Source organism: Melospiza georgiana, chromosome 20, assembly GCF_028018845.1.
Source record: "Melospiza georgiana isolate bMelGeo1 chromosome 20, bMelGeo1.pri, whole genome shotgun sequence".
In the NCBI taxonomy this organism is placed as follows: domain Eukaryota; kingdom Metazoa; phylum Chordata; class Aves; order Passeriformes; family Passerellidae; genus Melospiza; species Melospiza georgiana.
In genome coordinates this window covers 11,488,475-11,511,252 of record NC_080449.1, presented here as the reverse complement: position 1 = coordinate 11,511,252, position 22,778 = coordinate 11,488,475, and the positions used below count along the sequence as shown (strand labels likewise).

At 45.3% G+C, this 22,778-nt stretch overlaps 3 protein-coding genes across 5 annotated transcripts in view; 2 read left to right on the top strand and 1 right to left on the bottom strand.

Annotated features, from left to right (window-relative positions):
* The window catches only part of RABGAP1 (RAB GTPase activating protein 1), a 60,691-nt gene extending 49,561 nt beyond the window's left edge, over positions 1-11,130 (bottom strand). The window contains exons 1-3 of one of the 3 annotated variants that reach the window (XM_058038150.1): positions 11,074-11,130; positions 4,603-4,801; positions 65-296 (exon numbers count right to left, since the gene is read on the bottom strand). In XM_058038150.1, the coding sequence (XP_057894133.1) occupies positions 65-296; positions 4,603-4,752 (382 nt within the window). In that variant the 5' untranslated portion in view covers positions 4,753-4,801; positions 11,074-11,130. Of the gene's footprint in view, positions 1-64; positions 297-4,602; positions 4,805-11,073 lie in introns of all 3 variants that reach the window. The other 2 variants (XM_058038149.1, XM_058038151.1) reach the window with 2 other exon arrangements.
* Positions 11,131-11,464: 334 nt separating this feature from the next.
* ZBTB26 (zinc finger and BTB domain containing 26) lies at positions 11,465-18,831 on the top strand. Its single transcript, XM_058038152.1, has 2 exons — positions 11,465-11,514; positions 13,369-18,831. Exon 2 carries the CDS (start codon positions 13,379-13,381, stop codon positions 14,693-14,695), a length of 1,317 nt encoding a protein of 438 aa, XP_057894135.1. The 5' UTR covers positions 11,465-11,514; positions 13,369-13,378; the 3' UTR covers positions 14,696-18,831.
* Positions 18,832-19,007: 176 nt separating this feature from the next.
* Positions 19,008-22,363, top strand: ZBTB6 (zinc finger and BTB domain containing 6). The gene has a single exon (XM_058038153.1). The coding sequence runs from the start codon at positions 19,089-19,091 to the stop codon at positions 20,388-20,390; it is 1,302 nt and encodes a 433-aa protein (XP_057894136.1). The 5' UTR covers positions 19,008-19,088; the 3' UTR covers positions 20,391-22,363.
* The last annotated feature ends 415 nt before the right edge of the window (positions 22,364-22,778 follow it).

The following is a 22,778-nucleotide window of genomic DNA, read 5'->3' as shown; positions in this document are numbered from 1 at the left end:
TTTCCCCACGAAAAACAAGTTCATAAGATACTACCGGGCATTCCTCCCCTTTTTTTTTTCTAACCTCCTTGGGATGGTTTCACTGGCAAGCTCATTTCTGGTTTCTGGAGTCCTGCCACCGACACTGGGTTAATGGTAGAGGATGCTGACGCTTCAAGGACAACAGGTTCTTCCCCATCTCCACCAGTTCTGACTTCTCCAAGGTCCCGGTCACTGCCCTGATCCTCCATGGGTGGATCCATCAGCACGTCTTCCAGCTCCCGCTGCAGCTGCTGCTCACTTCCATTCCCCACAATCTGAGAGTCACAGAGTTGGGACACAAAAAAGAAGAAAAGACTGTTCAAACAACAAAAAACACCCCTCAGGCACCGGGTCATTCATATTGCTTTTTATTTACCAGTCAAAGCAGCAGTCAACAAATTTAACACAGTTACAACCATAAACACAAACTGCAGGGTGCAAGCGCTCACCAGCATGGATTATATCCTCCCTGCTCTAACAAATCTACAAGCTCAAAGCAGGAATTTTCTAGCACTAGAAATAACGGGGAGATTACTTTTAAACCAGTCTTTAATCACTAACTACAAAGACTACCTTTGACAGAGAAACTTACAGATGTCCACAGTATGGGCTATAACAATTCTCAGATTAACACCAGAAAGGGATAAATGTAATTAAATATGTTATGTGCTTTATGGGCAAGATAGAAAGGTTTCACAGGAAGAGAAGCATCTGGAACAAGATTATGCCATCATGCTGAGGAGAAGCAACAGCTTTGCTTTGTTTCCCAACGCTCAGCTGCAGTCTGACTTTGAGCTCATTGAAGTCAACATGAAAGCATGAAGCCCCCTCAACAGTGTGAAATAAGGTCCTGAAGTGGAAAGGGAATGAAGGCATTCATTTCAGGAAGCTCTCAGATACTGGTTCTAAGGAAACTCTGTCCATTTCTCTGCAGTTAATAGGGAAATGACTGAATTTGCAGAGTATTTACCAGATGCCATCAGCAAATGACACTTGCTTCTAACACTTCTGCAGCTGCTGCTGGTTATTCCTGCTGACACCAAAACTCAACCTAGGAGCACTTCCATATTCTCACCTCTCTGTAAACTCACTGACCAGCTACTAAAAACCAAACTATTCAACTAGCCCAAAAAATAATAATCTAGTGACTGTTTTTACCACAGAATCTAAACAATAAGAGACATTTATGCTCTTGAAATTGCCACAAACAGAATGTCACTTTTTGTACAGATTAAAATACACTCCTGTGCTGTGGTCACCTGCCAGGAGCAGGACAGCGTAACTGCCTTGCTCAGCTGTACACCCACAGGGGGAGGCAGCTGTAACCTGCAACTAGACACAGAAATCCACATATTGCCATTTTCCTCCCAACAATTTTAGTATTAATTTCCGTGATTCATTGTGGAAAAATCTTGCACAAGCATGGGGTCATCAAAGGCAGAAGGCTTTCAAGCATCATGTTTATTATTCAAGTCTTTGCATACAATCATCAGAAAGATGATGATGGATGATGATGATGATGGAAGATGCACCACGTTCCTTTACTGTATGGAGTTTATATGTTTTGCAACAAAATAGAATTAATTAATTATAGTGTCCTGTCAGTCCCTTCAAAGGCTATATATCAAAAAACCTAGAGTAACTTCTAGTTTACAGAGCCTGTTCTCTATGAAACCTGAAGTTAAAATTCATTCTGGTAAAAAACTGCATCTGATACAGCTTTCCTCACAGTCAACAGACTTTGGTTTGGGAAAGGAAGATGAAAAATTCATATCCAGTGAGAACTACATGTTGTATTGGTATTAATATAACATGCACATGAAAAATGTTCTGTTCTATCAAGATTAAAAGCCAAAAAATCTGAACTGCAATCTACTCTATTTGGTAAAATAATCAGTATGAATAACATATCTAGATGTTACATCTATAAAACATGATCTTGAAAATAAAATTTCCCAAAAATAGTAGTGACAGGTAAAACACAAATTCAAGTTGTTTACAGAAAATAGGCATGTAAAAATAAAAAACCCATCTCATAGATATTCTAAAACATCATCATCAAAACCCCATTTAAAAAGCAATTTTAACTAATTTCTCCAAGAAAGCTTTCCTTCTTAGCCCAGACTACCCTCAAAAAGAATTTTAAAAGGCACAGTAACCACACTTCTGGACTAGAAGAGCCCTGCTGTTCTCATAGCCCCAAAAATTAAGTGCAACAAACCAGCTGCCTGCACACCGAGGCCTAAAACACAAACCAAGGTTAACTTCACATCAACTAAAGGTTCTTATGCACCCATTTGGATTCCCCACATCAGGGGAACAGGGCACACAAAGGTGTAAATGTGCCTGAAACCCAACCCCAACTACAGCCCCAAAACCAGAGCCAGCCTGGCAGAACCAAGGGCAGGAGGGAACAGTAACAGCTGCACCTGAGCAGGGCTTGAGGCTGAACAAAGAAACCGCTACCCTGATCATGGCTCTGTCCATTTCTCACTGAACTCAAAACTGATTTTACTTCATCTTTAACTAAGGTTAAGTAGGAGGGATTTCTACTTAAGTAGAAGTAGAAATTTGCTACTTGGAGGTAGGAAACTTCCCTTAGCACACCAGGGGATTTATCAGAACTGTGATTTATTCCCCTCTCCTGACGCATGTGCTGCCACCTCTGCTGGGAGAGGTCTCGCTGTGCCAGGGAACTCAGAACTCCTGCTCCACACTGTGCTCCAGCAGCAAAGCTTTCCTAAACCCAGCCCAGTCCCACTGCCAGTGGGCATGAGCAGACACAGGAACAACACTAGAAAGCAGAGACAGCAGGCAAACTGTATTTCTTGTTTAAGACAGAAAATTGCCATTAATCACTCAGATTGCAGACAATAACCAACAGCACGTGCTCTCCACACTGGAATACTGAAAGGTTCAAGGTGAATCACTTTGTTCAAGGCTTGTGCTCAGTCCAGGCTCCAAATTCATAAAGAAGTTTAAGACCTGCAAAGCTCTGTGGCATTCAGTGCCAAACTAGAGAACAGCATAATTTAATTTTACAACTGATGATCAGGAGGCAGCAGAGCTCATGTTCTTCCTTCCTCATCAAGAGAAACAGCACACCTGCAGCCAGCATTTCATAAACCACTTTGGAAGCAAACAGTGATACAAATAGCTCCCATGTGGAGCAAGAACTGTTGCAGACTATGACATTTCATGCCTCCAAATTTTCGTTGGGGATAACAGGATGGAACAGAGAAGCTGGTTGACTTAAGTCTTCTGGGCTCTCAAACGATGCTTCAGGAGCTGATTACAGACACTGCCACAGAAGTATTCTCAAGGTAAGTACCACTGTGAGACTACTCTGAATTCCTAAGTATTGATGCTGATCCTGATCTTGATGCTGCTGGTATTTGCAGCATTAAGAAAGACAAGCATGAGGCCACAGCCTTACAGCAGGTTTCACAGATCACCAGGCTCCATGCTCAAGAAATGTTTATGTTTTTTAGACTATTCTATGATGCAAAGTGACCTTCCACAACCACCGTAAAACGTACATGAACTTTTTTACCAGATTAAGCAAAAGATCAGTTTTGAGACTCTTAACTGATAGAATTTATTTGAAGTCTTAAGCAAGAGAAAAGAGCCACTATAACAGAATGTCTTGCCCCAGACTCAAAGGAACACAAGAAAAACAAACAAAGCAGTTGGGAGGTAAAAGCAAGAAGAGCAAAAGCATGAAGAAATGTTCGATAAAGTCTCTGTTACAACTACTGCAAGGGAAAAGAGGAGCACCCGGTCCAACAGGCAGAACACAGGACTTCTTATCATCTTTAAAGACAGAGATGCAGCTGCAGACAGACATCAGTTTCTTCCCATAGTGGAATATCTCCATCTCCCAAAAGAACACATTAACTCAACTCACTCTAGGGAAGATCCAGTTTTCAACATATTAAAGTGATGGAATTTGGAGTGATTACCTTACTTGTGCCACTTTTCTTAAAAACTGCTGAAATACAAATTGGAATGAATGTTGCTCTAAGTAGCAAAAAAAAACGTAGAGGGTGTCAAGGGTCTCTTTTCAGAACAGCACTTTTACAAGTGAGAAGATGCCAGTGCCCTTCCAGCTCTCACAAGCCTTTCACAGAGAGCTTGTGTTCTCTGATTCATGCCAAGTTGTTAGTTATAAGCACTCTTCTACGTTTCTTAAAGAGAACATTTCACATTGGGGAAAACTTCAGTGTATCTTTGAATTAACAGATACAGTCAAATCCATGTATGCTAATATTGCTTTCCACCTGAAAGCTATGAAAAAATCACAGTTCCACGTTCTTGACAATCAGCCTGTTTCCTCCTAAGCACTTTAGGAAGAATTCTGCAAAGTGGGAAAAAACCCACAGCTAGTGATGGAGAGAGCTCTTACTCAAAACCTAATTACCACTTCTGACATCAGCAGTGAAGAAATTACTGACAAAACTGGTTCTTGAAAACGTTCTCCCTTCTGTCAAGTTTTCCACAACAAAGAAGTCCCTCTTTAAACTCTCTATGGTTAGTTTGATTTAGAAGAACAGGGAACAAACTCAGGTTATTGGTTCTTACCTTCAGTCCTGTTTTTTCATCATCACTACCATTATTTGTAGATGGTGTTTCATCCCCTTGCCTGGAAACCAAGACAAAATCTTCACTGTTAAGAGTGGATACCGAGTCTGAAGAGACACTGATTTTTCCAACAGAAGCCTTGTCATCCATGACTTAAAAAGGAAGTTCGATTCATGAATGAGATTAAATATGTTATAAACTCCTGAAAAACAAAAATCATAAAAATACTTATATAAAACTCCATGCTAAATGCTCAAATGTTTCTTTTCAGAAACCTGCTGACTAATTATAAAAACTAACTCATCTGACAGCACAACCAAGCTCCAACTCCTCTCTCAGTGCACACTCAAAGTCCTGCCCTCATCTTGCTAAGCAGCACATGCTAGCACAGCACTGCTTTCCACAGCTCACAAAAGGGAAGTTAACAAAACTCTCTGCAGTATTTCATGGTTATGTCAGTCACCACTTTCTACACATCACACAAAATAGGGCCCTCCATACATACACTCCACTTGCTGACAATTAAGGCCAGCAAAATAAAGTCCATTTACTTCCTTCAATTAATACCTGCCTTCACCTATGTTCACACAAAAATTACTTTTATTTATCAGAGCTCACTGTATGCTGCAGTCATGTTCTTTTCCCCCAAGCAAGAGTTTGACCTAACTCCTGATATTTTGCTCTGAAACCTTGGGACATGGAGCAGTTTATGAATCTACACTGAATTTTCTGTACTATAAGGAGCAATAAAAGCAAAGACTTCCAAGAAGCAGGAAGAACAGCGTAGGCTGGCTCAGTACTGAGAAGCAGAGCCAACAGAGGATTTTAAAAAGCTGGAACTGGCACTGAGAGGCATTTGAAGAAAAGAACAAAAGGTGAAGTTCAGCTGCACACCTTGAACTCTACAGCACAGATTCCCAGAATCCATGGCTCAAAACAGACTGCTGTGATAAAAATGGGGGATTAAATTTCTCAGAAACCCAAATATACCGTTATCTCAAAGGCCTGGGTCTTTACAAACTCCCAAACATAATCAAACTCAAATGCTTTTTCAGCCTCCAGTTTTGCCTTCCAACCTGGAAGCACCATCCCAACCTGGCTTCCAACAGCACAGCCAAACAACAGAGACCTGGCACAGCCCACAGCATTCCTGCCTGAACCAGAACAATGCACCAGAAATAGCAAAGCCTGCTTTTATTCCTATCAATGCCCTCCCCACTACCACCAATACAACATGAAGTCTGCCAGGAGGACAACTTCTAACCAATTATCAATCTCATCACTTAGTGATCCTGCAACATGTTTCAGAGAACTGAAGCAGAGTGTAAGAGGAAGAATGGATATGGTTTGTTCATGAATGACAACACACCTGTGATTATTTGATTTATTTTCAAAATCGTGTGTGGTACTTAGATATCCTTTTCAAAACCATTTTAGGATCCACTGACTTCCAGTGGGAATTACTGGCTGGTAAATGTAGGCATTTTGAGAAGTTCTACACACTGGTATTACTCACAAGTATCTCAAAGGTAGGGGAGAATTCTTACTGTTAAAGATGCCTTTGTTTTAAGAATTCACTTTAAAACATTTCTATAGAAGTTCCATATTGCACCATCTATATAGACACAGATCTCTGAAAATACCTAAATCAAAGATCTTGAAACACAGACTAAAAATAAGCATCAAACACTATATACCCCTTTGGCTTTACTGTTTTCATTCAAACAGAGCAAACTCATCTTCCACACTGACAGCAGGAGTAGAGGAGCAGACTTTGATCACAACCAGCTGTAAAGATCATCCAGGCAAGGTTCACTTTAGCACTTTATTTTGGTATAGTCTGTCTGTCTTGAAGTGCTAATTTCTCCTATTTCCCAAGTGTTTCAATGTGACACCTCTCCCCAACATCACCTTCAGCTCAATAAAAAGCTTCCTGTGCTTTACCAGCTCCTGTCTGGCATAGGGAGGTGTAAACAAACCCCACGTGGATCCTGGGCCACAGCCAGCCCAGCCAACCCCACAGCAGTGTCACAACACAATTGCAACACCAGGACGAAGTCCCAACCAGCCCAACTCTGCCAGCCTTACAGTGAAGTCTCATGAAATTACACAAGATAGGAGAGCACAGGAAAGGGGACAGTGGAGCAGGCAACCAAGAGAAGCTTTTGATGTAGCAGCAAGCAAAGCTCAGACACCCAGCTGTGCTGGAATCAGCCACAGGGGTTCATTGCATTAATGCTCAAACACTCGAGGTGCAAAAGTAATCTTCAAATATTAAAATATTGCCTGAAGTTAACCAAAATTTCTATATCCTCACACTTTGCTTTGCATGGATTTAATTTCCTCCGTTCCTGGCTATCACTTTGTTCCATAGAGGCTCCTACATGGATCATTTTCCCTGAGTCAGAAAGCTCACAATGGCAGAATCCCCACCAGAGCCTCCAAGCCCATTAAAATAAGGGCCAGCCTAGAAGGGCACACATCAAAGACCAGCAGAGCAATTACATGTGGCTCAGGAATCAAACCCCAAGAACACACAGCAGCAGTGACAGTGCTCTTCAGCAATGCCTGCAATTGGTCTGAGACCCAAAGCTTTCTGCTCACAGCTCAGCACCAAAAACCTCAGCCAAGCACAGAGCTCAAGGTTTGATGTCCCTCAGAAAGCCAGTGTCTCATCCCTATCATGGAAAGAGACTTTGGTCTGTTTAAGCATAAATAAAATAGGAGCTTTTGAATTCAGCACAGTTTAGCTCCTGACACAAAACTACACCACAATAAGGCAGTGTTTGCCTGAAGGTGTCTTTAAGCTCCACAGGAGACAGTGTCTGGGTAAAACATGAACAGAGAGGCAAACTTCTACCACCCTCTTTCCTTGCTCATCTGTGTAATTAAATGGGTGTTCTGGCCTCTCCTCACACAACAAACTGTTGGAGAAGTTGCAAAATGAGAGTCAGCATGATTGGCTCTTGGGTCACTGCTTTCAATTTTACTTAAAATTCTGGTTCTCTGTGAAATTCCCCTTCACTGCTGTTACACCTCACTCTCTACTCAAGATAATGTGCAGAGGAAGAGCAGAGACCCCATTCACCACGATTAAAATCTTGAACAACTGGAAAGCAAGCCTATCAAAAGTTCAGATTAGTTACACACATTTATAAAACATTTATCTTTTACTTTCCCTCCCTTTCCCAAATATTTGACACCTGACTTTGATTTGTGATCAAAGTTTTCCTTCAAAGTTCTGCCAGAATGAATTTAAAAGAGCTTAGAGCAAACAGCATATAGCAAAAAGGAAAACCAGAAAACCTTCAATTTTACATCACTGGAAGAGGCTGGGGCTTGAATGCCACCCTGGGACAGGTGCAACAAGTGAAGCACAGCACTTGTAACTACAGCTAGGCTCACTGCAGTTCCAAGGAATACCCATAATAATTTCTGGTGCTTAGAACAGCCATGGCCACACAAAAAGACAGAGGGTGAGTGGAAAAATCAATATTTCAGGCATGAACTTCTTCAACCTGAGAGTCAACAGCAGATGTAGCATCCTTAGCACGGAATTTACAGGGAAATGCAACACAAAAATAAGTTCTCGGTTCCCAGGGCAGAAAAGAGAATAAGCATGAGAACAGGTATGCAAACCAGAGAGGAAAAGGTTTTTTTCCCCATTCATATCTTTCTCAGCTTTTTACCTCAGCTGCAGTTCCTAAAGTGATTCCACAAAGTTCCAATATATCTGATGCAGAATGCACTAGATAAAGAACACTACAGCAATATTAACTAAATTACTGAAGAGCAGTAATTCATTTGCCATAAAAAGCAAAGTCAGAAAGCTTGGCATGCAAAACAAACTTATATCCTCTATCCTCCAAAACATGAAACCACCAAGAATAGTGTTAAAAATCATGGAAAATGAGAAGGTGACATGCTGAAAAGACACTGAGGTGGCTGAAATACCTCAATATAATGTATTTTCTGTTTCTATTCCTCTGGCTCTATGCTCAGTTTAACAACAAATCCAGTATGGTTCAGTTTAAAGATACAAAGTTCTGCTTTGCAAGTGTTCATCATTAGCATCTTAGTGTGGGTGAACAGTGGAATTTGTGGCAGAGTTCAGAGGCTTTTACAGAGCACTTTGCAGAGCTGTGCTGTAACAGAGAACCCAGCATGCTGTAAGACTGAGCTCCTACAGCCTTGCACAGCTGTGGGTTTTTCTACCCGTACAATTCACCTGGTGCACACCTGTTGTTTTAAAATACATTGCAAGTCCTGAAAAAAGCCTGGAAACACTCCAGGTCAATGCCTGTGTTTTATCACAGCTCTGGGAAAAAAAAAAACCCCAAGCAGTATAGAAGCAATCAGTAGCAATCTTTTTTCTTCTCACATATCACATGATTAGTCTGCTTAATCATGTCAGACCTTTACCCACCTTCCCTGTGCAACACATACCCTCAAATGCAACAAGAAGCCCTTGGCACTCAAAATGAAGCAGGAAAGCCAGAGGAATACTGCATGTGAAAATACAGATTTAGGATGACTAAAGAGTAATCAATAAAAAATAACAACTACAAGTCTAACTTTTCCTTTCATTTTACAACACACTGACAGGCACAGATGTTTCCACTAATTTCAAGAGCCAGAAAGAAAAAAGATATTGTTATTGGGAGATAATGGTGTCTCTAATTCCACCCCTCTCCTCACAGATCTCAGGAAGAAGAGTGAATCACTAGACACTGTATGCAAAACCAGGCATCAGATAAAACACAAGAGTTAAGCTAATGCAATCTCTGTTAACAATCTTTAACAGGTTGATAGCTATTGCCAACATGATTTTTCTTTCAATCCGAATTTGAACTATCTGGCAGAGAACAAAACCCTAATTTTAGGCTCTTGTAATCAGTAAATTCCCCATCCCAGAAACAAGCAGCCCGTCCTGGGAAACTGCAGTTTATAAAAGAAATGCTGACACGGCCTCAGCCAGCCCAGCACAGGAATGCTGCTGGAATGAATTAACCGTGAGCAGTCGGTTCATCCACGCGCCGCAGCTGCCGCTCCCCAGCACCAGCCCCATCTCAGAGCGTGCAGCCAGGACCCAGCAGGGCTGCAGGCTGGGAGGGAGCCAGGGTAGCCAGCAGCTAAACAAACTCTGGGGAGATGCTCCATGTACTGCTGGAGCTGCTCTCATTAGGATACAAACACTAACAGGGAGCTACGCTCACCAGACAACCAGAGCGCTTTAAAAATACGCAGTGGAAGAAGCAAGAAAAAAGGAGTTACATTTCGTGTGTGCTACTAACACTGCCTGCACTTAGGGCTGGAAATTGGAAGGAAACCCCTATGCCAAGCTCCACTGGTTAATTTGTTTACTGTGTACACAAAAATAAGTTTGCTCAGGTCCTTGACCTTTTAAGTAGAGGCCTTTAAAAAGAATACAGCATTTCTGCAAGTCAAACAGCAGCGGGCAACTCCTGTAATAACATGTTTTCTAAGCAGCCAAAAGTCTCAGAAATCCTATCGAGTTGGGCTTTAACAGAACCTGTAAGTAAAACAAAATCTGAAACGCAGATCAAGCCATACCTCTATGCCCTACCTGTTCTCCACTCTGTATTCAAGAAATAAACACAACCTTTTTCCTCTGCCAACCTCTCACATGATTTTTTCCTTCTCTCCAAACCTCTCCTGAATACTTTATCTACTTCTCCTTCTCTCCCCCAAAACGATCAGGCAAATCTATACAGAGATAAACCACCAACTTTACTTCCAGCAATTCCATTTCCACTTAATTTTTGCTGATAAGTGTTTTTAATCCAACTTCGCACAATCTGTTTGTACTTAATTTTCACTCCAAACAGACACAACCAGTCCTTAAAAATTATCTACTGGGGACATTTTAACTGAAAGAAGCACTTCCTTGACAACAAGAAGGATAAAACCCGCAAAAAACACAGAACTTATGGTACATGAACCAAATAAAGATTCCTGCACGCAACGAAATGCCACATTTTGGGATCCACCTGGAAGCGACAGGCAACAACCGACACCCCGCGACACGGAGAGGGAAAGCGGTGCCCGGCCGGTCCGTCGGTGTCAGCCCCGCGCCGCCCGGGGTGGGATGCGGGGGAAGCCGGCGGCCCCGGGACGCGCTCCGAGGCGGGGGGTCCCTGTCCCCAACACCCGCGGCTGGGGAGGACGGGCCGGGCCCGGCGCCCCCGCCTGCCCCAGGACTCGGCCCGGCCCTGCGGGACCCGGGGCGGTGTCACGGCCCCGCTGCCGCCGAGGCCGCGGCCCTTGCGGGCAGAGGGGACGGGGAGGCACCGCGCCGGGCGAGGGACGCGGCCCCGGGGGCGAGGGAGGGACCCGGCGGCAGCGGAGCGCAGGACGGCCCCCGGCTCCCGCACACCGGGAGGGAGCGGCGGCGGGGCAGCGCCGCGGGAGCGCGGCAGGGACGGGGCGGACAGCGCGAACCGCACCTACCCCGGCCGCCGCCGCCGCCGCCGCTCCCGGTGCCGGGCCTGGGCCGCCGCCGCCCCACGTGACCGGGCGGAGGGGCGGCCCCGCCGGTCCTTCCGGGCGCGGCTCTTCCGGCGGGCGGACAATGCGGTTCCGAGTCGCGGTGCTGGGCTGCGGTGGCGCCTGTAGGTCCCGGCGGGCCGGCGGGGCGCGGGCGGCGGCCCCGGAGCGCGGCGCGGAGCGGCCCGCGGCTCCCGCTGCCCCCGCAGGCCGCGCTCGGAGGGCGGCCCGGCCCGGCCGGGGGCGCGGCGGGGCGCGGGGCCGCCCGGGGGGCGCGGCGGGCGGCCGGGCCCGGCCCGGCGCTGGGGCGGCGGCTCACGGCGGGTCTCCTCCCCTCTCTAGGTCCGTAGCCGGAGGCAGGAGCGGCCGCGGGTGCCAGCGCGGGGACGCGGCCCGACGCTACAGGTACCTGCCCCTTCCCTCCGTTCCTCCCGCGGGGCCGGGCCTGGCGCGGACAGCGGCTTCTCCCGCTCTCGCAAAGGGCACCGCGTTCACATTGTTAGGGGATGCTGCGCGGGCTCCCGGCTGAGCTGGGCTGGAATATTCTTTTCCCGGGCCCCGGGATGCGGGGGCCGGGCCGATCCGCGGTCGGTAAAGGCCGAGGAAGCACGTGCTTCCAACGGGGAGCCCTGCGCGTCCGACGGGAGCTTGCCTTGGTCTGCCACCCCCCCGAGATAACGGGTTTGGGATTCATTTAATGCTCTTTTCTCTTGGAGATCAGTAGTAGTTGAAACTGAACGTGTGCTAAGGCAAGTCACAACTTTTCGATGCACAGTTTCTCACGATGTGGCTCTTGCAATCTGCCAAAGATGGGCTGAATGGCTGGAATAGCTGTGGTTAACAGCACAGTGTAACTTTAGTGTGGGTGCTTTAACTGCATTCGTATTGTATGAATTTCCAAGGTGGAAAAAACAGACCCACAATTGGATTTCCCTCATCACTGTCCAGAGAAAACACAAAAAGAACCAGTTTGATAATGTGTAAAATTCACTGAAGGTCTATCAGGATGATCTGTTCCTGTCGTTTATATTTGCCAAAGGCTGTTGCCTCTTAAAATTAAGCTTTCAGCCCTAGATATGGGGTCGGTCAGGCAGTGCTGAAGGTGACTGAGAGACTGGGTTCTGCAGGTTCAGCGGAACTGGTTGTAGTGCAGAACGATGCCCCCCCTGCTTCCAAACTTTCCCTGGTTCCTGGTTTTTGAAGTCTTCTGAAATCCTAATTTTTGCATGCCATACACTGGAAGATATGCTTGATGGGGGTGATCAATGAGGAGATCGTGTCTCCAAATGCTGTATGAGCTGCAAACTGAAAAAGCCCTGATTATTGACAGATGCTTCCAAAAATATTCTTTGAATAGTTGTCTCGTGTGGGCACAATGCCATTCTTGTGTGTACACTCAGCTGACACTTCATGCCCCAAGAGAGCAGTATCTGCTTTTATCTATAAACTTCAAAGCTTCCTTTTGAGCTTTATGTGGTATTTGTAATAGTTGGGAGGTGTAAGTTTTGCTTTGTTTTGTAATTTTATCTGACCAAATCTTGCATCATTTAGTCTCCTGTTATTTCTTCACTTCCTGCAATCCTAGTGCTTTGGCAGGATTGTGTGAGCAGTATTGCATCCAGAATCAGTGTAGTCTTATAAATTGTTAAGCAACTGTTGAAAGACAAAAGAACGGTATTTGGTTTATGGAAGATCTGCTGTTCTTCATTCCAAGTCCTATCAAAACAAGAACAAACTTCCTAGAGAAGTGATCTTCCAAGGAACAGGACTAGACACAAGGCTTCCTTTATTCCCCAGGTATTCAAAACAGGGAGCCTAGTGGAGGCCATTGTGAAGATTTTTTACTGTAATCTTAGGAAAAGCCAAAACAACACAAAAAAAAACCAGCTCCTGCAGGAGAATTCAAAAGACAATCTAATGTGTTCAACCCAGTGCTGCAAAACCCAAAGCTTGCTGAAAATAGAGTTTCCCTTTACATCCTAACTCTTTAGGAGTATTGCTTCAGTAGAATTTTCGTCATAGCACCTCCACTTAATATTCAGGCTTCATTACATTAAAAAAATGCAAAAGTTGTTGTAATATGAGATATAAACTTGAATTTTTTCTTACTTGTAATGGACTTCATTGTGTACCTAGGATAAAAAAACATAATGGCTGATAAACAGCCACTTTATATTATTACTTTAAATCTTTCTAACCTACCTTTTAGAAAACAAAAAGTACTCATTGTTTGGATTTTTCTCTGCTGCTTTTCCTTAGGTGTGCCAAAATGTCAGAAAGATCAGATATTCTTCATTTCAAGTTTGACAACTATGGAGATTCAATGTTACAGAAAATGAACAAACTGAGGGAAGAAAACAAGTTTTGTGATGTCGTGGTCCATATAGATGATGTTGAAGTTCACGGGCATAAAATTGTCTTTGCTGCTGGCTCTCCTTTTTTAAGAGATCAGTTCTTACTGAACGACTCCAGAGATGTAAAAATCTCCATCCTGCAGAGTTCAGAAGTGGGGAGGCAGCTGCTTCTCTCTTGCTACAGTGGCACTCTGGAGTTCCCTGAAATGGAACTGGTGAACTACCTGACTGCTGCGAGCTTTCTGCAGATGAGCCACATCGTGGAGCGGTGCACCCAGGCCCTGTGGAAGTTCATCAAACCCAAGCAGCCGCTGGAGAGCAAAGAGTGCGAACAGCAAAGCGACTCTTCTGAGCTGAAGGAGCATCAGGGAGACGATGACTCTCTGCAGCAGGACTCGCCTTGTATTCAGCCTTCAGAAGACAGCATGGACATGGAGGATGGCGATATCCAGATCATCAAGGTGGAGTCCATTGGGGAGGTATCAGAAGTTAGGAATAAGAAGGATCAGAATCAGTTTATTTCTTCTGAACAAACTGCGCTGCATTCCTCAGAGCCTCAACACTTTCTTATCAACTCCACTGTTGAGAACAGAGCAAGTGAAATAGAGCAAAACCACCTCCACAACTATGCCCTTTCGTACGCCGGCAGCGATAACATCATCCTGGCCTCTAAAGATATGTTTGGGCCTAACAACCGAGGGATAGACAAAGGCCTCCAGTGGCACCATCAGTGTCCAAAGTGCACAAGAGTATTTCGGCATCTGGAAAACTATGCTAACCACTTAAAGATGCATAAACTATTCATGTGTCTGCTCTGTGGCAAGACGTTCACTCAGAAGGGCAATCTCCACCGGCACATGAGAGTGCACGCAGGCATCAAACCATTCCAATGTAAGATCTGTGGGAAAACGTTCTCTCAGAAGTGTTCCTTACAGGACCACCTCAACCTGCACAGTGGGGACAAGCCCCACAAGTGTAACTACTGTGACATGGTCTTTGCGCATAAGCCCGTTCTGAGGAAACACCTCAAACAGCTGCATGGTAAAAACAGCTTTGACAATGCCAATGAAAGAAACGTGCAAGACATAACGGTGGACTTCGATTCGTTCACGTGTAGCGCTGCTACAGACAGTAAGGTCTGCCAGCAGGCTGATGCCAGCCAGGTACTGGATGCAGGGAAGCTGCCTCAGGCCGTGCTCGGTTTAAGAAATGATAGTACCTGCGTCAATTAAGCAATTAAAACTCGCCCTGTGTAGGGATCGTGACTGAGAGGAGCCAACCGTTGGTTTGGCTTCTTCCCTAAACTAGTGGTGTGCCCTGAAAGGCTACAGATGGTTGGATTGCAAAACCTGGCAGGTCTTCAGCCATCGCTCTTAGTCTTACTTGATATTTTCTGTGAATAGCAATCCTCCTTCAGGTTTCTGTCTATGTCTCTACTGTGGATTAAGGGGTTAATTGTTTCATTTCTCTCTGATTAGGAGACTCAAGACTAACACCTTTTGAAAGACTGTTGCTGTGGGCTGCAAGTAAACCATCTGCTGTGCAGTTAGAGGCCTCTCTGTGGCTGGGCAGATGGAGGAAAGCAAAGAGGACAAGTGTGTGAGATAACCCAATATTTTTTTTAAAGGCACTGGATAACTGAAAACACTCCATATACTCAAATTTAAACTTACCTCTTAAAATTACCTTTCTCTGATCTTACCCCTAGACTCCTGCAGTTGAAATGAAGTATTTTTGTGTCACTTTTTTGCCCTTTCTAAACCTATTTCAAGAAACTTCTGCTGCCAATCAATGCTCTCTTAAAAACTCTCAGGGTTTTTAACCTCAACATGCATTATGAAAAGATGAAACCCTAAATGATTTGGCAGGGTTAGCTGATCATTGCATAGAGCTGTTCAAACTGAGGATAAATTGCAGCTCTGGAATGTGAGAGGCTGGTGCCTGGAGTGCAAATGTGACCTGTTCTTATGCTGGCATCCCTGGGATTTTTAAAGGGCACTCGCCAGTGCATGTACTGAGACAAGCTAAACACTTCAAAGCTAAAAGTTATCCTCCATCTTCCGTAAGTTTTGCATCACAAACCACAACAGCTGTTGGGTTTAGAGCAAAGCTGGAGTGGAGAAATACTGCTTTTTGACACTGTGAAAATAATCTTTTTAAAGCTGCAATGTGTAACAACTCCACGACTTTTTTTTGCTTTTTTCCTTCCTTAGTTCTTGTATGTCTCTCCTTGATGTCTAATAAGGGCCACGTGTCACTTAACTTTAAACAAAAATACCTGCTATAAGAACTTAACATAAATTTTTTTGATTTCTTGAACTTTTTTGAAGTGACCGTTAGTGTTTTACAGATCCTAGGATGAGGTATAGGTAGCACAATTTCTATAGGTTAATATATCAGCTATTGACTGTACTCAGCAATACCTCTTGTATACCGCCTTAAACATCAAATGTAGCGGGAATGGCATGTTAATTGGGATTCTGGGATTACACCATGCTGCTTCTCAGAAGTGCTATGGAATTATCAGTATCCCAGGCAGGCTGAAAGAAGCTTAATTTATCTGAGGCACACCATTCCCAGTAGAACAGCACTGTTAGTACTGAAGTGTAGCATAGACTAATAATCAAATGGCTGATCCTCGGCAGAGAACTGCTGTTTGTGTTAGGAATAAGGATTTCTTCCAGTGCAGCTCTTTTCCACAAGGTTTGCCGTGAGGCTGAGATTATGCTTCCTACCTAAACATAGTACTGTTGGTGTGTTTGAATGAGGGGTGGGGGTGAAAGGCTGCTATTGTATGGTTAAAAATGTAAACAGGTATGACCAAAGGTGTGTAGAGCAAAAAGTGTTGTGTATGTCATTATCAAAAGTTGGTCTTGCTCTTCAGTTCTGTGTGTGTAGAAGTCAGGATTTCCTTACGCAGATATTACACTGATGGACGTTAAAACAAGTTAATGTTGCAGAACGTTTTCAGAAATCCACATACTTTGAAGCAGAAAAAGAAGGTGATTCTGTGAATCAGTTTTTGCAATTGAGTTCTTGAACTACTGCACTTGACTGTTACACGAACTCTTACATGGACAGCTATGAAGTAAGCAAAGGAAATTACATCAGGGCATTCATCTTTCAAGTTGTAGCAAATATATTTAGGCCTAAAGTCTAACTATTTGAGACTTTTTAAATTATTGTTCAGGTTGCTGGAGTAGAAGATAGGTTTGCATGGGAAGAACTGTTTTCCTCTTGAAGCCACCCACTTTCAGAGTTTTTTGAACTAAATTTGACCGTGACAGTTGCATCTGACGCTTGCATTCTGTCTTTAGGCAAAATCTTCTGTATTGTCCAAACATTTTGATAATCTATTATTCACTAAATGGAAATAAGTTATAGTGCTATGTCAAAATGAAGATAGACGTGGAGAACAAGAGCTTGCAGAGCCAGGTCAACGTGCTGTAAGGTACTAGTGAACAATCCAAGGCAATATGAATATGGACACAAAAAAGAAAATGGTTTTCTGCCACAGAAAGGAATACAACTGCACAAATGCTGGAAAACGTGGCAGCAAAATGGACAGTATTGAAAGTTTTGTCTATCTGGAAAGTTTTGGTTTTTGTGAAATTATGAAGCTGTAATGTTACTGTAAGGAGAATACAGCTTATTGAAGTAGCTGTGGGTGACTTGAAGCTGATACGAAGAGGCAAGGAGTTTCCTAAGAAACAAAAGAAGTCATTTGGTCAAGATGCACAGGTGTTCAGTCTACCCTGTGCTGTGGTGATTTGGACGGCTGAGAAGGCCAAGACTGCTGGGCTGCTCAATTAAAGGCTGCTGTGGTGTTTGGCAAGAGCATGGCATAAATAAATAGGAAAAAGCAGAAATGCAGAAGATGTTCTTCACTGAAAATGGACACATCTGTTGGATGAAAAGTGACTTTTACTAATGTCTGCTTTTGGCCTGGCAGAAGGGTGCAGACCAAAAGATTTGTGCAGGAGATGCTGTGTGGCTCCAGAAACACTGGAGCTCTGAGGGCACTACGCCGATGCAGAGTGCACCAGTGGTAGAGTTCATCGAGAATTTGCCCCTATATGGAAAGGCAAGTGAAGAGTATAGAAGAGGTAATAGAAAAGCAAAATCTGGCTAATGCTGCTTCTCTGAATTACAGATTAAGATGGAGTGAGAATTATGATAAATGGAATATGCAGAGGCAGCTCAATTATAGAGTAAGATGAACTTAATTGTCCATGTATGTAAAATGTTGTCTTCATTGCAATGTCCCGAGTAGTGAAAGATTAGATCTGTTGGTTGTTGCTACTGATGCTGCATATTCAGATGAGGACTATGGCAGTTATCATAATCTGTGTGTTACTGTGTAGAATACCATTTGCTGGTAAGTGGATAGTCTCACAACTTAATGTGCTGTACAACTTCCTGCATATCCTAAAAATAACTGAAGTCTATTACAAAAGTATTTTAATAACTCCTCAGTATATTAGGATTTTTTTAAGTTGGCATTTTATTTATTTATATTATATAGAAGAAGGAATTTTTAGAATTTAGATTTGCCAGAGGTTTGGGCTCACCACTTCTCTGAGTGATGGTAGCTTGTGTAGCATGTGTTCCTGCAGCATGTGCTGCAACTGCACAGCCTCCTGCATAGATCAGGGATGAGTCTTTCCTTAATTTATTTTTCTCTTAGAAGACATGTTTTGCAGGTTAGTAACTGATGAATTTGAAGTGTCAGTCTTTCTCTCCCCTAGCTTTTTGGCAAAACTTAGCTGCCGCTGAACTTTTGTTGAAATAACGTAGAAATTATTTGTGTGGGGCTGATTATGGTTTTGGAGTCACTGGGAAGAATAAAAGTGAGGAGGGAGAATCAAAATGTGATACAAACTGAAACTGTTCGGATAACTAAAGTCACGTTAAATGTTAATTTTTATAAACAAAGAGGGAGACATAGTGGTGCCTCCCGACTTGGTAAGGGGTGAGAAGGCAGGACGGACGCCTTTCCTTTGAGATTGTATAATCGATGGACTGAGCATTAGCTACCTCTTCACTGACTGGGCAAAAGTCTTACACTACGTGTGATAACCAAAGCAGGCGGGTCGGCGGCTGCCGGGCGTTGTCCCGTGGCCGTGAAGAAGCCAGCAGCTCGTCCCGGCGGCGTTCGGGCCGGTGCTTCGCCGTTCCCCCGGCGCGTCCCGGCTGATGGCGAGGAGGAGCCCCGGTAGCCGCTCCCCGGGATGCCTTACGGGGGCGGACACGTCGCTACCTCTACCGAACGGTGGGCGAGGCGCGCCCCGGTGCCGGTGCGGTTTCCCCCAGCGGCAGCCGCTGTAGCAGTGCCAAGTCTTCTAATAAACGTGCTGCTAACTCTGTCTGCCGCCGCCTCTCATTTCCACCGCGGTCACGGCGCACCGGGGGCGGGCGGGCGGAAGGGGCGGGCGGGGAAGCTGTTCCGGGGCGCTGCGGCACCGGCGGCGGAGCGGCACCGGCTGCGGGCAGCGGCGGGGAGCGGGGGGAGCGGGATCGCGGCCGGCGGCGGGCGGCCCGGGAGCCCCGGGACAGCGGGTCCTGCCCGAGGCGGGAGTGGGCTGAGCCCGGCCAGACGCTCCGGCCGTGCCCGCGGGCCCCGCCATGGCGGCGGACTCGGAGGTGCTGCACTTCCAGTTCGAGCAGCAGGGCGATGCCGTGCTGCAAAAGATGAACCTCCTGCGGCAGCAGAACCTCTTCTGCGACGTGTCCATCTACATCAACGACACCGAGTTCCAGGGGCACAAGGTGATCTTCGCCGCCTGCTCCACCTTCATGCGCGATCAGTTCCTGCTCAACCAGTCCAGGCAGGTGCGGATCACCATCCTGCAGAGCGCCGAGGTGGGCAGGAAGCTGCTGCTCTCCTGCTACACGGGCGCGCTGGAAGTCAAGAGGAAGGAGCTGCTCAAGTACCTGACGGCCGCGAGTTACCTGCAGATGGTTCACATCGTGGAGAAGTGCACCGAGGCTTTGTCCAAGTACTTGGAGATCGACGCTTCCATGGAGAGCGGTACCCAGGCTGCTGAGGGGTGCCACTCCTCGGATGCTGAACTAAGGAGCGGGGATGAGGTTTTAGATAAAGATTGTGAAATAATCGAGATCTCTGAAGACAGCCCAGAGAACGAAGAATACCCCGTGAAACAGGAGGATGGAGATGGAGATGGGGATGGGGATGGCCCACACCCTGCAGCGCAGAGCTTGGTGTCAGAAAGGAAGGACACAAAATCCCCAGAAATATCAACAGTGGAAATCGGCTATAAGGATGATGAAATCTGTATCTTCAGAATGGATTCCATGGGTGTGGCAAATGTAGAGAATGATCATTTTCCTCAGCCTTGTACTTCCTCTAAAACAAATCTGTATTTCCCAGAAACCCAGCACTCCTTGATAAACTCTACAGTTGAAAGCAGGAATACAGAAATGCCAGGAAATCACTTTCAGGCTTTTGTTGGTGACAATCCAGAAGGAACTTCCAGTGGGGCAAATGGGTTCCAGAGCCTGGAGGATTCTGGCAGCTCATGGCGGCACCAGTGTCCAAAGTGTCCCAGGGGCTTTCTGCACCTGGAGAACTATCTCAGACATCTGAAAATGCACAAACTCTTCCTGTGCTTGCAATGTGGCAAAACATTCACGCAGAAAAAGAATCTCAACAGGCACATCCGGGGGCACATGGGGATCCGGCCCTTCCAGTGCATGGTGTGCTTGAAGACCTTCACGGCCAAGAGCACGCTGCAGGATCACCTCAACATCCACAGCGGGGACCGGCCCTACAAGTGCCACTGCTGCGACATGGACTTCAAACACAAGTCTGCTCTTAAAAAGCACTTGACTTCTGTTCATGGAAGGAGCAGCAGCGAAAAGCCAAACCTGAACACTATTACAAAAGTTAAAATAGACTATGATTGATAGCTGGGCAATTGTGGAGTCAGACTCCACAAAAAGCTCCTGGCTAGTGAAATTCTAGATGCAATTGCAGTTCCAGATCCCCTGCTAAGGGAGAGAAGCACAAACAGGTGGCTGGTGATCCAAGACAGGCCTTGGAGCAGGAAACCTGCCTGCTCCCTTAAGGCTGCTATTGCTGTCAGTGAAAAAAGGTGTTTCCTAGTTGAAAGTTAACTGCAAAATATGGGAAATTATTTCATGCTTCTCTTCCATTATACTGAGCATATCCTGGTACCCCAATGATGTTTTATATCCCTTGTTTCAAGGACAGGCACTGCTGACTTTCAGACTATTACTGATACTGCAATAAGCTGAAGCCTGAGCCATGGTGTTGGTGACAACAGCTGAGGGAAGGGGGTGTTTGTGTTTGTTCAGCAAGTCAGTTGTTCCCATCCAGTTCCTGGATCATTCATGGTGAAATCATCTCCTTCCCTGCCCAAACTTTGGTAGATCTTCCAGAAAGAAGGTGTGTTTTCATACTCAAGTCTGTGACGTTTAAAGACACACAACAAAGAAAAACTAATCAAGGGACCTTTCAATTTGTCTCTTGCAAACAGAGAATTTGTAAAAGAGAAAGAAACAAACAGTATTGCCTTGCAGTTTATTTGTAACTGGACAGTCCCATGAAAAGGACTTGCTTTTAGTTTTATCAAGTTCTGAATTTTTATAAACTTCTTTCTTCTAATAGTGGGGGTTTTTCTGTCATACCAATGTTTTGCACCTGTATTTGATAAGTTTAGTCCTGTTTGTTGCATCATAACATCTGCCTTCATTTTTTTACAGATCTTAGCTATATGCACTTGTGTGAAATTCAGCTGTGTGCTGTTGGGTAATCATAGTTTCAATGCTAATTTTGTAAAACAGGCATTTCTGTCTGACTAGCAATGGCTTAGCCATAGAGGTCTCATACCCTGATTCTGTGACACAGTAACACAGTCATGATGTGTGTTTGCAGAAGTGTGTTTGTGCTTTCTCAAAGGTCATTTTAGTTTCATCATGAGCATCGAGCACCCGGTGATGCAGTCTGTGTCTCTGGCTGGTACATGTTTCTTCTACTTAATGTAATATAAATAAAGAGTTATTTCAGTTGTTAATATGAGATAATGGTACTTACAACTAGCAAAAAGCAATAGTTCTTACTCCTTCCTGTCTGCACCACGCTTTCCTTCAAGTTTCAGAAGTGCTGTTCCAAGTTCTTGCTGAGAGTCCAGAAGTCTGGCCCCAGTGCTTCAGAATCTGGCAGGCTCTAAAATATAAGACAATAGTTTTTAATGTCACTTCACTTTCCTTCCCTGTGTCTATGAGTGCACCAGCCTGTTTGGGGTTTTATTGATCAGCTACGTGAGGGGTTGGGTGTGTACAATGTCTACCCTGCACTTTCCTGTTACTACTTGTTACGGGCATGGTCAGGTGTATGCCTGGGTATTTCCCTCATGAGCACTTCCCTGTGTGCCAAAGGGGAAACAGACTGATCTTTTGAAGTGTATTTTCTGTGGGAGCAGGTTCCGAGTTGTTTTGGTCATGCATGTAAACATGAGAGGGAGCTGTGTTGTGTGACAGGCCACCAGCATGTTCTCTTCAGTGGCTGCAGTGTCTCAGTAAGCTTTGTGGACAAACCCTGGTCTTGTGCACATGTTCACGTTAGAGGAGTTTGCTCTCCCCTGTCCCTACATGTAACCATGTCTCGTCATAACATAATAAATGAAATGCAAACAAGGCGTTGTGTCAGAATACATCTCAATTTTTCTGATCACAGTTAATAATTCTGTGCATACCTTAATTTTGGCCTGCTGTGTTGAGTAAACAAGATGTAGTAAACAAAACACGGTGTTCCAGTGGCGGTCATTTAGTAACGCGTTTTTCTGTCCTTCAGAGGGGTCTGTCTGACCCACTTGTGCCATGAATTCTTCCCCCTCAGGAGTCACAGCTCTGCACCACCGTGACCTCGGCTAAGGCCGTGTTATCTCTGAGTGACCGGAGAAGCAGCTGCAGCTCCCGGCTGTGGTTCCGGGGGTGCCGTGCTGGGGCCGCCGTGCTGGGACTGGCTCCAGGGGTGCCGTGCTGGGGCCGCCGTGCCGGGGCAGCGCTCCCGCCCCTCAGCGGGCCCCGCCGGCCTGAGGCGGCTCGGGGACAACCGAGTGGGCCAGAGGGCGCCTCAAGTCCCTTCTTCCTCTCAGCGCCAGCAAAAATAAAGTCATCAATTGCAATTTAGAACGACAATTAATAATCGACGCTGGCGGCGAAAGTTACCGATTAAATTTTAAAAGGACAATAAATAATCGACGCCAGAGGCGGACGTTGCGCACCGAGGAACGGCCGAGACGGCTCTGCCCGGGGCGCGCCACCAGGGGG

Excerpts from the sequence above, each read along its gene's own strand:
- ZBTB26 (XM_058038152.1), top strand. The coding sequence starts at position 13,379 with ATGTCAGAAAGATCAGATATTCTTCATTTCAAGTTTGACAACTATGGA.
- ZBTB6 (XM_058038153.1), top strand. The coding sequence starts at position 19,089 with ATGGCGGCGGACTCGGAGGTGCTGCACTTCCAGTTCGAGCAGCAGGGC.